The following is a 16,928-nucleotide window of genomic DNA, read 5'->3' as shown; positions in this document are numbered from 1 at the left end:
ATAATCATGAAATAACCGATTTTATACTTTTATAATATTAATGCGTCAGAACATATTATTTGAAAACTACGGTAAGAAATTGTTCCTCTTAACAGCGGAAAAAAAGATTTTATTGTTATTAAATGTATGGCATTATCGAATAAGTTCAGTAAATGCAATTAATTTATATAATATTTTTAAAGATTTAAATAGTTAATAATAGATATTTTGAGTTGAATTTTCGACGCAGTGAAGTAAATTGAATAAGAGTTTATTATAAAAAGACAAATATATATGTATGGCTGTTACGAAAAAATTTTTCGATTATATCAATAAGACCTCAATATATTTTCTCGATTTATAATGTGTATTATAAAATTTAAATAGGTTCTGTAACAATTAAACCGACGACAGTTATACCGACGATATTTGAACCAAATTACAGTTCAATCCCAAGGCAAATCAATCGTTGATAATAAAATGAAACCATTCCTTTTTCAAAGTTATTGCTTAGTTTGGTTTTAAAATAAATGTAGCAAAACTTTATTAGGGGGAAATATCATTATTTACTTTTTATAATAAATCAAAAAGATAATATTGCTGCAATATCCTGCAGATATTGTGAATTTTTATCTGAATAATATTTTGTGACTATATTTTCTTGTTGAATCCGAATTTGCACAGTAAAAAATTTTGCGTAAATGCGTCAAAAAATTTTGTGTTAAATATTTAACAGTTTTTTGTGTTTACTTAACACTTTTTCGTGTTAATTTAACACAATGAATGTTAAGTTTACACATAAAAGTGTTAAATATTTAACACAAAATTTTTTGACGCAATGACGCAAAATTTTTTACTGTGTGAAGTCCGGACCAAATATAATTTTTATGTATTTAAATTTACTGAATCTGAATCTAAACGTTAAGTAGCCCATTGAGGAGCCAAAAATTTGAAAAAATAGGGAAAAACCCAAAAACATTGCAATAAACCATAAAAAATCGAAATTATTGAAATGAAAAAAATTTTTTGGATTCAGATTGAGTATGATTTTTATGTATTTTGTTTCACTGAATATGAATCTAAAGTTTCCTTGTCCCATTAACATTTTAAAATTAAAAAGAAAATCTTAAAAAACCAAAAAAATCGGGAAAGTTACAGTCATAAACATGAGAAAAAAAAATCTATCAAACACGATTATTAATGACTTGGGTGTATTTTCATGGATGAAATATGATCGTAGAATTGAAAAATTGACAAAATTTTAAAATTTTTAAAAAAATTGAATTACAAAGATTATAATTTATATTCATGTAAACTTTCTTCTTACACCCTTTTTTCACAGATTTTGTGGGTGTTTATTTAAAAATTATAATCAAAGACAAAATTAATTCGATAAAAGACTTCAATAAAACACGATAAGTGGTAAATAAACATATTTGCGAATCACTGATGAATACTATAGAGAGAAACAAAACAGAAACTGCAATTTTATGATAACATACTGAAAATACTATTAGATCATGGATTTTATCGTTTCTTTTTTATTTTTTGGTTTTTTCATCGTTTGCAGTTTGACCTCCAATTTTGACTTCAAATTTGTATTCAGCGGTAAAAAATACGTCGGGAAATCGTTGTCGAACACCCAGCACAGGCCACTTTTTTTTTATGGACCTGTGTTATTTGTTTTGCGGTTGAAATGTATGGTGCTTGAACTGTCGTGAAGTTGAATTTTCTTCGGTCGAACTGTCTTCGGTTGAAATAGCTTCGGTTTAATAGCCGCAACACCATTTAAATGTTTTAAAAGCTTCTGAAAGATCATACTAATAACATTTTTAAATTATATATACATAAGTATATCATATATATAGATATCGATTGGTTCCAATTATGTCAGGATAAACGATATAAAACTATTTAATGTAAAATAAGTTTTCCTTCAATTTGATGCAGCTTCAGCTTCAGAGAATTCAGATGCTGGAGATGACGTCTGGTTAATATTTGGTCTATAAAATTGATTAACTAATTGTTTTAAATTCAAAACAGTACCTAAACCAGTTCCAGGTTCCATATCAATAAATTTATCTAAATTATTTTGGCAGGCTAAAAAAATATACATACATTTTTATTAATAATCATGTAGAGACGAATTTTTTTTTTTTTAACAATAAAATAGCGATATTACTTATGAAATTTTTGTAAAGATGAATCAGAAATTGGGTTTAGAGAAATTTTAGTCAATTTTAAAAAATATCATACAACTTAATTTTTGAGATTTTATGTTAAAAATCAGCAATATATTAATAGTAAAATAATTCATCGGTCATAATAATTGAAAGTCGTAAAGTTTTAATTAGTCCTTTCGCCGCTATTCTTATGACTGTTTACAAAATCAAGTCGATAAGATTTTCTAAAAAATATTTACGTAATTTGATGCAAGGCTACCGATTTTGATAATTAAAAAGTTCTACGGTGGTCCAGTTTTTTGTTTTCAACAATTTAATTGTTTAAATTTAAATTACAAGAAAATTATAATTAATAGCTCTTAAATAATAACAAAATTAGCTTCCTTGCACCAAAATACATAAATAATTCCTGAATCATCTTGTAACAGTTTTACCTGCTCAAGTTGGCCCCTAATCAATTTTATAAATAAAACTAACCAAACTAACGACAATATAATTATCAGGGCGCCACCAGGATTTTTAATCACGGTTCCTGGAACTGGTCCAGAGCTGAGAAATTTTATCTTAGGGTAGAGAGAGTGAAGGAAGGTGCTGCTGAATAATAAATAATTAATTAACAAGATTGGCCAATATTTATTAACAAGAAAAAGAAAACTTAACAGTATCTTGACTTAAAACAAATTAACAAAATTCAATCACTCACACACTATCCACACTTAACAATATTAAAACTTATAAACTACAGCCTAACTGTCGGCTGACCAGAACCAACGAATCTCTCTGTACAGGACGGCTAACCAGGACTTAACACGACTTAACACTATTAACACTCTCTATCACGCATGACCCACACTAATCTTCACACACATAATCCACACTTGTATGATTTTATTTTATAAATTTTAATTTAACAAAATTGACTGTACTTAATCTTAGTTAAATATTTTAATTTAATTATTCAATCATTAGTTATTGGTAAAACGATAATTCCAAATTAACAATCAAATGCCATAAGGCTTAACGAACACTCGATTGTAAATTTTAACTCTGTATTAAAATATTAGATAGATTAAAATTCCTATTGTCATGGTCTTAATAATATAACAATAATTATTTAGAACAAAAGGTCTTAATACCTTGAATTAACTTTTGCTGATTAAATTAATCACGATATAACTTTTACAATCAAGTTCCAAATTATTAACACAAGTTTAATTAATTAATTCTGACTAAAATTTTCCTGTGACATTCTTGACTCAAAATAACTGATTTGTTGGACTTAATGTCCACGCCGATAATTATCAATTTGGAATAAAATTTAATTTACTTAATTCACGGACTTAATCCCAAAAATTATTAAATTCACACTTGACGAAATAATTTTATAATATAAAATAATTCAGTAAATACTTCTTAATAATTTTCTACTAGTTTTATCAATTAATAAAATAATCGACACAAGTCGAAATATTCAAATTTTATTTGTTAAAACATTCGCTAGCTAAGTTTTATTTGACCTTGGGTATTGGAATTTACTGCGACACAAAAATATACTGACGCTCGACCAAAATTCCACGAACAAAAGTTTGTCGATTATTTTCAAATAACAAAATTAATCAATTTTACTAAGTTAATTGTTATAAAAATTACAACAATAAAATTAACGAAATTTTCGGATGTTAACTAATTAATTGATAATTTTTTAGTTGTTAAAATTTTCCCGCAAGGTCGACTGAGTGATTCTCGGGTGGTATAAGCCCTCATGAAAATCACTGAATCCAAACTAGCAAATGTTCAACTATTAATTATTAATATAATTGTCGATTAAACGATATAATTGTAATTAATTAGGAGAAGTAACTGGGTATTAGGTAAACCGCGGTCCACTTCTTTCCCATAGAGTAATAATTGATACCTTGACGAATAAGATGATGATCTAACTCTCTAATTGAAGATGAAGTCCTAGTTGTAGTTGGCTTCCTTCGTCTCTTCACTACTCCGGGGATCGGTCCTCCTCGATTTCCGTGGCACTCAGTCTGGCGGTCACACTACTTCTCTCTTTTCCACTGCACGGCTCACCTATTTTAACCCAAACTCACCCCCTCCTATTCTCCCCTTAGGCCCGAAGATCGAGACGCGCCAGTGCTATGTCGAATAGTTATCGATATCCAGTGACTTATCTATTTAGGGTAATTTTACCCTGTTACAATCTTTTGTCTATCTCTATTGATTATTAAGACATGGCGTCTTAAAAAATACAAACTTTTTGCCCGGTTCGTTTAACTAAAAATTGCGTACGTATTCACGGACATGGCAAAAAGTTTGTGTTTTTCAAGGCGCTGTATCTTAATAAGAAATAGAGATAGACGAAAGATGATTCAAGCATTATTTATGTACTTTGGTACAAGGAAGCTAATTTCATTATTATTTAAGAGCTATTAATTATAGTTTTGTTGTAATTTAAGTTTAAACAATTAAATTGTTTACAACAAAAAACTGGACCACCGTAGAACTTTTTAATTATCAAAATCGGTTGCCTCGCATCAAATGGTATGAGGCTTATTGATCCCTGGGCAAAAGATCCCAAAAAAAATATCCCCCACAAGTTATCCTTCGGATTCATATTATAATTTTCGAAAGATAAAAAAAAAAAATTCAAGGGCACAGCATGGTTAAAAGCGTATGTGTTTGTCTAATATCGAATAAACACACACAAAAACCATGTTAAAAGGGCGCAACACGATTACAATATGGTTTTATTAATAAATTCTGTCTGTTTGGTATCAATTGTCGGGGATATTTTGTCCAGGGATCAATTATCATGGAACCCATCAAATTACGTAAATACTCGTTGGAAAATCTTATCGACCTGATTTTTCATACAGCCATAAGAATAGCGGCGAAAGGACTAAATTCTGAACTCTGATAATTATTTTAATAAAAAAAAAATAATTTATTGTTCCGTGTGCTTGACTTGTACACTAGTAAATTAATTTCTTTTCATATTAAAAAAATACTTGTGTTGCTAACTCTTTACTTTGATATTTCATTAAAAGAACAACAGTTTTTTAAACGGTAAATTTATTATTTTTTAATTTAATAACGATTTTTCAAATTTCATGCTGCTCAGAAGCACAGTCTGATGAATCGTCACTTAATAAATAAATTTTATCAATTGACATAATTATTGGTTGAGTAATATCAACTATTCTTTAGCGCTAATTATAAAATATATTGAAAATTTTACTTGGCGTAGATATTGGTGGATACTCTGGCGGTGTTTTAATCCATGTGCCGTCTTTCCGTTTCATGTGATTTCGATTAGAAGCAAAATTTTGTAAAAATAATGCCGCTGGTACAAGTCTAAATCTCCTATGATATTCAGGACGTAAGGCTTCATCAGATCTAAAGGTTTCAGTGGCATATTTCCAAAAAAATGTTGGAAAAGGTAAAGCGCTTTCTAAATCATAAACCACAGCTCGTTCGTCAGGTGCATAAATTAGAATTGCATGGTAATCCTGAATATAAAAGAAAAATCCATAAACATAACGTTAACTAGTTGTTAAAAGTGAAGCACAGTCATAAATAAAAATAAAGAATAACACAAATACATACCCAAACAATGACTTTATCGTCGCTTTTTCCTTCTCGTTGTCGCCAAAGTGGTACGCTTCGATTGTTATTACTAATAAAAACTACATAGCAGTATGGTAATTCCGATGCATGCTTCGTTGCGACATCCTGACAGAGTTTCCATACATTTTCCTCACTATAGAAAAAAAAAACAAACAAATATATTGATTAAATAAAATACATTAACATTTACATTTACTCACGTCATATACCCTAGTATAATAACTCAAGAACAATCAGGTATTTACATATTTAGTAGTAATAAACAATGGATCTATAAAATTCAAGCTTTTAATATTAATATAAATGATTATCTGATTTTATTTTTCTATTTCTAAATTATAAATTATTTTCCAATATTGGAAATTTATAAGTTATTAACGAATCAGTGTACCGAAATATTCAAAACATGTTTTTGCAGGTAATTAAACGTTGCGCAAAAAGGGTATTTTATTTTTTTTTCTAAAATATACTATATCACCTTTTAGTTAATCAAGATCATAGTAAATTAAAATCATTGGTGTTTAGAGACAACTTTGTTCACAAGATATCATTGTACTGAGAAATTGAAATAAAAGAAAACACACAGTAAACATTTTTGCGTCAATGCGTCAAAAAATTTTGTATTAAAATTTAACACTTTTTTTGTGTTAATTTACGGTTTTGTGTGTTAATTTAACACAATAAATGTTTAATTTACACATAAAAGTGTTAAACTTTTACTTTTTTTACTTTTAAAAATTATCTTTATTTATCATTTGTTTATTACATTTACTTTTTGTTCCCGCTCTTCGTAAGAGCTTACCAAATATATTAATATTTATTTTGTTATTGTTTATGTTTAATTAATGTTGTAGTAATATAATAATAATATTGTTTTGGGTAAAAAATTTAGAAAAACGACCATATGAATTTTTAAAAGTGTTAAATATTTAACACAAAATTTTTGGACGCAATGACGCAAAAATTTTTACTATGCATTTTTAACAAAAAAAACTGCCGCAATCATTATAAGTATAAATTTTCACAATAATAAAAACAATTTGAAATCATTCATTCTCAAAAATTAAGTTGTAATAAGAGTTAAAATATACACATATAAAAAAAAATTTTTCATTTGGAATTAAGATAGAATTTTACTTAAACAACAAAATTTTTACTGTTTTAATAATTGGACGATTTGAGCCCGAAGCGCGTAGGTATGTTCTACTAGCGCTTAAAAGTAAAGACTCGTTGATTTCGACGCTTAACTTAAGGGATCATTCTGGTTCCGGCTTTCGAGAAAAAGCCAACATTCATTATTTTTTATACAGAAACTATAATAGATATTGATATCATTTTTATTCAGCTCAACACACACACTTTTGAATGACACAAAAAATATCTAACTTTATTTTTTTTTTTTTTTTTGTATTTTTTATATGAATAAACAGCGGATGAACGGAGTTACTCCAAAAATTGGTATGTCGCTAATGTAAATAACAACTTGATAACGGCTCATCTAAAACACAAAAACTAAAATTATATACTTTCAATAAAAGAAAAGTATTGCCTAAGCTAAAAGGACGCATAAAAAAAATTTCAGTTTTTACAAAAAATTCTGATAGCTTTACAAGACACGAAATAAAAAAATGTGATCAATAAAGAAAAATTTCCTAAGTACTTATACAATATTGAAGAAATAATAATTTAAAACTATTTTTATACAAGTAATGGATAAATAAATTATTCGAAAACTAATGGGATTAAAATAATTTTAAAATAAAAATAAATTAATACAATCACACATATTTAGCAATTTAAAAAAAATATTTTCAAGTTAGAATACGCCTCATTGACTCGACAATTTTTTTTTTTTTTATTTTTAGACTAAAAGTAAGCATTTTAATGAATTGCTTAGAAAAAAAATTTATGGCCTCTTTTAGCTTTAGGTCATAAAATTTTTTAATTTCTTAAGCTAAAAGCGCGCATAATTAAAGACATGCGCCCTTTTAGCTTTGAGAAATTAAAGCTTCATTTTTAGGCGAAGAATATGTCGACCAGTCGATTGTTGATAAAAAAAAAATTATGCTCCCTTTTACCTTTTAGCACGCGATTTATTGATAAAAAATAAAATGGCTGAGATTAAATCAAAATAACTTAAAAATGAGTCTTTTTTTCCCAGTTTTTATCCCCACAAAAATAGTAAAAATCAAAATTTTGATTTGGTTGTAGTTTGTGCCATAGCTACTACTATGTAGAATATCCTCTAAATTAAAATAGATGAAAGTCTTGAAGTTAGTCAAAAGGTCGAAACTCGCAAAAACGGGCCACGATTCATTATTGGTTAAAATTTAGGCGCGCGCGTAGCGCGCTATTCAAATTTCTGGTGGGGTTAAAATTTCACTGAGGTCGGGTCAGTAATTTCGAAGATATCATGTACGTCGACCAGAAAAGCATAGTTCTGAGATAAACGCGTTTAAACTTTTTTTAATACAAAAAAAAAATCTTACCTAAAGTCAATTAACAATACCATCATCATACAAAATCTCTTTAGACTGTTTGAACATTTGATTTTCTTTCACTCAAAAATCCACATAAACCTCGAAAAAAAATATAGTTACAGTGGTCCGATCACTTAGAAATTTTAACACAATACTTGTAAACACATGTAGGTACTTTCGAAAAATATAAAAGAAAATGATTTTTTCAAAAGTTTCAAACCAGAATGATTCCTTAAATCCATTTTAAAACAAATATATTTGCTTAAACAGTAAAAAAATGCATACCGAAGCATGTCAGAAATATTAATAAACAAATTCCATACATCTCAGAGTTTATTGATAAATAATTTCAAATAAAAAATTAATTGCCATATTTTATGTATAGGTATGAACTTGTTAATACTATAACTCTCGAATGATAGAATTAATCGACCAGGTTTTTTTTCTTATACAATTCGTATGGACAATGCCTAGAGTTAATTTAAAAATCATAACTCAATAATTCGTCATTTTATTGTAAATAGAAGATTTTTATCATAACTGTGTCGTAGTAATAATTCATCGGGTAGCCATATGTCGGCACTCAGGTTCTAAGATGTCGTAACCCACATTTACAAAATTTTACATCAGATGGTGAAAACAGTCTATTTTTAATAGGGGTTAAATGGGATTCAACGGATGAAAATATTTATTTAAAAATAGTTATTGAACAATTTGATCTCTAAATTTTTAATTCGAGCTGTATAATATTGTTACAATTTCATTTTTCAAAAAAAAAAACCTAAGTTGTCAGATTTTGTAACTTATGACATCTTAGAATGTGGGTATCGATATTTTATTTTTTCAATATAGTAAACCGGGTTTCTTATAGAGTCATGTTCGCTTATCTTCTTGTCTCTTATAATAAACTGTCACCACTTATGAAAGCAACATCAAATTAAGGAATTGGGAAAACTTTAATATTGAAAAATTCGTATTACAAACTCAAAAAGGCCGTTCGGCAGCCTAAATGAAAGTAGATTTCATAATGAATAGAAAAAAAATATTAGGATTGTATATATTTATATATATATATATATATATATATATATATATATATATATATATATATATATATATAAAATAAATAAATAAATAAATAAAAAATCAACCGGTACAACAGTAAATTTAATAATTGCTATAGTGGAATAGGACATAATGATGATGATTCACCAGCTTCACTGATGACGATTCTAATCCTTAAAATTTGCAGGGCTTTAAACCTAAACTTAGTTTGACACCTACTTTAAAATTTTTATTAATTGTAAATAGCTGATGACATTTCCCAAATCTTTTGATTGTTTTCACTTTTCTATTAGCGAAATCCAAATATTATTATAATATTCATTTAGATATGTTTATATTCTTACATGTACATTATATTCTTCTATTTTTCTATTTTTGCTATTCGGTTTTTGCCTTGACATTCAAATTAAATAAATAAATAAATAAATAAATAATTTTAAGACTACACATATCATATGGTACTCAAATTGAAGCTTATTCAAAGAACTTTGAATGCAATTTACAGAGATTCAATAAGTTATCACATTCAAAAGATATTCAAGTAAAAAAGTGAAGAAATATGAATTTTTAAGATTTAAAAAATGTTGAAATCCTGGCATTTAATAGCGACTAATTTTATTAAAATACAATTTATTTTATACGGATATAGAAACATATATTAAGATACACATAGTTCAAGTATGCACAATAGGGTGTCCCAAAATGTAACTTCCGTGAAGAACCTTTTAAAATTGGAATTTTGAGTTCCACTTTTAACAGGGGATGTGTTTGGGCATTTCCTGAGATATTTTGAGGTGAGACGATAAATTTGATTTTCATAGAATTTTTTAACTCCTGTTAAAAATTCCGTGAAAATCAAATAAATCCTCTTATCCCGAAATATTTCAGGAAATGCCTAAACACAGTTGCTGTTAAAAGCGGAATTCAAAATTCTAATTTTAAAAAGTTCTTCACGGAAATTACATTTTGGCACACCATAACTTACGTATTTCCTAAAATTTTAAATTTCTACACGTCCTAAAGTCTCAAACTTAAAGCGTTTGTCGTGCTTTATAAATGTATATAAGTGTATTGAGAATAGTAATTTATGTTAAAGTTGAGTTAACTTTTTTGATTGATCTACTATAGATAATGTTAATAGGGAATAATAAGTTTTTACTTTATACCTAGTTTTTTACTCATCGGTATTTTTCTTTACCATATTTAATCAAACAAATGCATTTCTTTTGGCAAAATTATTGCTAATAAAAAACTCTTCTTCTAGTTTCACTCCAAACATAAAGAAAATAAATGTTAATTAAATTTTTGTACTTAAATTCTTTTGTGAGATTAAAATATAACGGACAACTGATCATTGTACTAATTTCATCAACAAATTAAAAATCTGAATAAAAAAAAATTAGTCATAAATACAAATGCAAATAGATCTTTAAAAATTATTAACGGAAATGTCCCAGAGGAAGAATAAACTTCTCTACGATATTTACATAATTTAAAGTGTAATTCTTTTATTTCTTACCTATTTTAAAAATTCAAGAATTTTCATAACACTGAAGTTAGCCGTCAGCTGGTAATTTAAAAAATTTTTTTAATAAATTAATAATTACAATAAAAAAATGCTTCTGAAAATTTTCACTTGTGATTTTTATTAATTTTCATGACATTAAAGTTAGCTGTCACTTGACAATTTTTTAATTTTATTTAATAAAAAAATTTGTTCTAAAAAATTATTTTTAATAAATTGCATTTTTTATTTATTAAAAAATTTTGCAAGTCCACTTTTTTAATAATTTTTTTTTTTTTTGCTATAATTTATTTGTTAAAAAAAGTTAAAACAATTGTAAAGTTACAGCTAAATTTAATGTCATTAATTTTCACATGTGAAACTTTTTAATTAAATTTTTTTTATAATAATTTAATTGCTATAAAATTCTAAAAAAATTTTTAATTTCTGTCAACTTCAATGTCATGAATTTTCAAGTTCATTTCTACATTGAAAAAATTTTAGACTAGTAATTTGAATTAACATATTTATTATAACAAAGTGAGTTTATTAAAACACATTTTGTAGAAATATTGCTCAATAATAATTAACAGAATATCCATATGCTTGTATTATTGATCCACACTATAATAATAAATATTTCAAGTACTTGAATGTTTAAATTTAATGTTAAGTATAAAACTTCTTTTATGAATTATTGAGTACTGCAAAAAGATATTAAATAAAAATGTGTGTTATCAAGACAAAAAACTCCAACAAAAATCTATGTTTGACTTCAGTAATCTTTCTGAAATATGAAAGGTAATTTAATTAATCAAGCATATAATTATAATATAGTTTATCACCAGTTAATTATAAACAATGAGAAAGGTCTCTTTAGTAACTCTACTTTTTCATTTTATTATATAGTTGAACCTAGTCTCCTACAGAATATCGATCCACCAGATCTGCTGTCGTATCCTCACCGTAATTATTAATATCAACAAAACTAAACAGTACACATGTAATTGCATACTTATGGTCGTGAAATATAGTTATTTATTATGTTATATTGAGCTTACCAATAACAGCTTGTATAAACACAATCAGCGGCCCTAGGAAAAAGCGGTACAAGTGGTTTTGTGTTATTACCACTTACACGAGGTTCAGTAGCCATTCTTTGTTTACAAACTAACGAGAGTCTCGGAATATGAGTTTTTAATTGCAGTAAATTTTTGTTTGCTAATTTATAACCGTATTTTCAATGTTGTATTCACTCTATTACATTTGTAACAATTGTTTGGATCAATGTATAACGCGTGACAACAAAGAGAGTTACTTGACTATCTGCATAATACATTGTTGAACTATAAACCGATAAGTTGCACATATATATTTAGGACATTTTTCATAAAGTAGTGAAACTTCTACTTTATTTACTGATGTTTACTGAATACTTGACATTTCAACAGTTGTGCACATTATACTAAAGGGATAGTAGTCCGTAACCAATTCTTTGCATTGGATGTACCTATAATATCCCTCCTTCTTAACTCTATTAACATTTTGCGAAAACTATTCAGGTACGCATGCGTTTTGAAAAAATTTATACTCATAAATGTTGATTTATAATATATATCCACTTTCGCTGAAGGTTATTTATTCGTTATAGTTATTGTAATTATAAGAATTATTTGTTTTTACAGTAATAGAATATGATACGGAAATTGCCAGACATTAAAAATTATTATGAGGGTGAATTCAGCAGACAGCTAATTTTTGAGAATTTTTAGATTTATTTTAAATTAATGGTTGTAAAAAAAAAATCTAAAAAATTGTATAGAAAAAACTTGTGAAAATTTCCATATGCATTTTTTTATACTATTTCTTCTGTAACAAATAAATTTTTTATAAATTATTAAAAAATGATAGGATGTCTGCTAAATTCACACTCATAAATTGTTTTTAAATTTTATAATAATGCAATTATAAAAAAAAATTTAATTAAAAAATTCCACATGTGAAAATTAATAAAAATTACAAGTAAACATTTTTTTATTTTAATTGATTTGTTTAATTGACAGCTGATGGCTAACTTCAGCATTATAATAGAATATATGATACTGAATTTAACCGACATCTAACAATTTTTAGTTTTTAATAATAATTAAATTATTATGATAAATATTTATGAAAATTAATGTAGCCCATATTTAATAATTTTAAAAATTTTATAACAAATAAATTATGGCAAAAAAAAAAAATATGAAAAAAAATTGACATGTAGAAATTTAAAAAATTAAAAAATGCAATTTTTTAAAAATAATTTTTTGGAAAAAATCTTTTTGTTAAATAAAATTAAAAAATTGTCAAGTGACAGCTAACTTAAATGTCATTAAATATTTAGCACAAAAATTTCACATATAGAAATAAAAAAAAATTTTTAGTGCGAATTTTTTAAAACATTATTTTTATAAACATTGATTGGCTATAAAAATATGACATTAAAGTTATCTGTCACTTGACAATTTAAAAACTTTTTTTAACAAATAAATTTGTTCCAAAAAATTATTTTAAAAAAATTGCATTTGTAGTTTTTTAAAATTTCTAAAAGTCTATTTTTTTATAAATTTTTTTTTTGCCATAATTTATTTATTACAAAAATTCTTAAAATTATAAATTATCTGCTAAGTTAATTTTCATTATAAAAATTCTAAAATTTGTGATGACATTAAATTTAGCTGTCACTTCACAATTTTTTAAATTTTCTTTAACAAAGAAATTATAGCAAAAAAAAAAATTATTAAAAATATGGACTAGTAGAAATTTGAATAAATTAAAAATGCAATTTTTTAAAAATAATTTTTTAGTTAAAGAAAATTAAAGAACTGTCAAGTGACAGCTAAATTAAAAGTCATAAAATTGTCAGATATCTGTTAATTTTAGTATCATATAAAATATTGCTTTTTTACTTAGTTGGTAAGCATTTGATGGTCTTTAAATATATTTAAAAAATTATAATAACTAAGAATTGCGCTTAAAACTAATTAATTTTATTTTAATGAAACAATTGTTTTATTTGTTTGATTTTCACAAAATTTTATTATGAATCAATTCCAGAATTAAAAAAAGAATAAATTAATGTTATGATGAAAGTGAATAAATAATGAACGTTCCTTTAATAGTTTTATTTATTAAACAAATTTATTATTTATTATTTATTATTGTAATCCGGTAGAACCAAATCCTTGTCCTCCTCTCTTAGTTTTATCTAATGAAGGCAGTTCTTTAAGCTCTGGGTACTCAATTTTTTCACAAATTAATTGAGCAATTCTGTCACCGGCAGCAACTTTGAAATCTTCATCACTGTGATTAAAAATTACGACCCCAAGGTTACCTCTGTCAATAAATACCAAAAATAAATTAATTTTTATCCATTTTTTACATGTTATAAATTAACATCAAAATAAAAAATAATTACCTGTAATCTGCATCAATAACTCCAGCACCGACATCAAGGAAATTTTTCCAAGCAAGCCCAGATCTTGGTGCGACTCTGCCGTAGGTCCCATTTGGTACTTTAATTTGAATATCAGTTTTAACCAACTCTTTTCCTCGTGCCGGGATGACATAATCATATGCACTGTTAATAACAGGTATTTAATATAAATTTAATAAAATAATATTTCAAAAAGAAAAAACAACAGTAACCGGCTACATTTAAAGCATAACCAAACATTTTTGAACGTACCTACGCAGATCGTATCCAGCAGCTAATGCAGAACCTTTTGATGGAGCAAATGCTTTATCAGTGAGCTTTGCAAACTTTAAGACGGAATTGTTTGCCGATGGCATTTTTTAAAACAATTAGGGATTAAGGAGTATAAGTACAACTTTAAAACACTTGTTAGTTCGAACGAGTAGATATTGACGCTAACCAAGCCAAGGAACTGAAATGGCGGGAATTTGTAATAAATTCACTGTTTCCTACTGCTCCCGTTATTTTTTTGGCGCTTAACTATACTTAATAGAGCGCTTAAATTTTTTATTGATAAAACAGATTTGTATACGTGTGCATGAAAGAAAAGGTAAATTCTCAACTTATTTTTAAATAAATATTTCAGCAAAAGCCAAGGCATTAGTGCACTTTTGGATTTATTGATGACACTGAAGTTGACAGATATTAAAAATTCTTCTAGAATTTTATAGCAATTAAAATGACATTGAATTTAATTGTCACTTGACAATTTTTTAATTTTCTTTAAGAAAAAAATTTGTTCTAAAAAATTATTTTTAAAAAATTGCATTTTTAATTTATTTAAATTTCTACAAGTCCATTTTTTATGCCATAATTTATTTATTAAAGAAAATTTAAAAAATTGCCAAGTGACAGCTAAATTTAATATCATGTAATTAAATTATTGCATTTAAATTAAATTATAAAAAAAATTTAATTAAAAAGTTTCACATGTGAAAATTAATAAAAATTACAAGTGAAAATTTTTAGAAGCATTTTTTTATTGTAATTAATTTGTTAAAGAAATTGACAGCTGACGGCTTACTTCAGTATTATATTTATTGTAAGAAATAGCTTTGTTTATGAATTTATACTCTACTGTTTTGAAAAATTATGAAAAAATTCTAAAATAATATAATACTGAAGTTAGCTGTCAGCTGTTAATTTAAAAAATGTTTTTAATAAATTAATTACAATAAAAAAAGGCTTCTGAAAATTTTTACTTGTGATTTTTATTAATTTTCACATGTGAAACTTTTTAATTAAATTTTTTTTTAATAATTTAATTGCTATAAAATTCCAAAAAAATTTTTACTATCTATCAACTTCATTATTATCTGATTTAAATTAATTATAGAAGAATTTAGACCTGATTAGAGCAATAAAACTCTAAAATTTATAACATTTTTCATAAAACACATTAACTTAAAAAAAACACAACTTAAAACAAAAAACCATGCTTAATTAAATCAAACATTAACTATTTTTTCTCATCATTAAAAATACAGAAAACTGAACTCTTATTATAATCAATAAAAGCTTTTTTTACTTGAAAATATAAATTAGCAAAAGATACCTTAGTTCAATAGTTTTTAATGCCTCCTACTAAAACTAAAAATTAAAAAATTGAACCTTTGGTCTATTCAAATGTCACTCTTTAAATATAATTCTTCAATAATTGTTTAGTCATTTATAATCGTATCTGCTCAATGTATAAAAAATGTAGAATGACAGGATATAAATTAATATATAATTGTTTTAATTTATGTTGAATCTAATTTTATTTATTTTTTTACGATTATCTGTAATTTTTAATTACCCATGACCACTTTCATTACTGATATTCATAACTACACAAGTAACAATGAAATAATATGAATGGCCACGAAGAAGTTATAAAAAATAATTATTATTTGTAACAGATACTTATTTTTATCAACCGCTTCATATCATTTTTAAAAGTTGATTTCAATTACTCCAAATATAATTTTATAATAGAACAAAATATTGATGCATATTTTATAAATTTATTATACCATAACCATAAATCACATAAAGATATTTCTTTCGATAATAATGTTAATTTGATAAAGTATTACATCGCTTTTTAAAAATTTACTTATTTAAATAAAAATGCTTGATTGAATAAATAAATCGACTAAATTCATTGTTTCACCTATAATATTAATAGAGTTATCATTTTAACATTATTAATTATAATTAATAAAAAAAAAACTAACAACAAAAAATATAACAAAATAAAAGAGAAATTTATCTTAATGTCGTTTGTTACGATTATGTTAACAAATAGATATAAATATTAAATAGAGGGTGATGAGATAGATAAAATATCAAGAATAAAAGTTTTATTATAACATCAAATGAATTATATAACCGGAGAATTAAAAAAAATAATTTGGTTTAATTTAAAATTACCCAATTTCATTGTTTACCGTAATACATATTTATCACTGTCAGCAATAAAAATTTATACGGTGACCAAGAGTTTTGATAAAATTTTTATGAAATATTTATATTTTATTTATTTTGAAATCATAAAATATAAAATATTTTTTTCTTACATA

The 16,928-nt window shown here is 25.4% G+C and overlaps 1 protein-coding gene across 1 annotated transcript; it reads right to left on the bottom strand.

The window, feature by feature from the left end:
* Positions 1-1,607: 1,607 nt before the first annotated feature.
* On the bottom strand, positions 1,608-14,970 carry LOC141527883 (protein N-terminal glutamine amidohydrolase). Its single transcript, XM_074243612.1, has 5 exons — positions 14,578-14,970; positions 14,308-14,469; positions 5,778-5,931; positions 5,410-5,680; positions 1,608-2,079 (listed from the first exon to the last, which is right to left on the bottom strand). The coding sequence occupies exons 1-5, from the start codon at positions 14,679-14,681 to the stop codon at positions 1,916-1,918; spliced, it is 855 nt and encodes a 284-aa protein (XP_074099713.1). The 5' UTR covers positions 14,682-14,970; the 3' UTR covers positions 1,608-1,915.
* Positions 14,971-16,928: the final 1,958 nt, after the last annotated feature.

The sequence above is a fragment of the Cotesia typhae genome, unplaced genomic scaffold, assembly GCF_013202065.1.
Source record: "Cotesia typhae breed Kobodo isofemale line unplaced genomic scaffold, CoteBio_Ctyphae contig_11, whole genome shotgun sequence".
NCBI lineage: Eukaryota > Metazoa > Arthropoda > Insecta > Hymenoptera > Braconidae > Cotesia > Cotesia typhae.
This window is presented reverse-complemented; position numbering and strand designations above follow the sequence as displayed.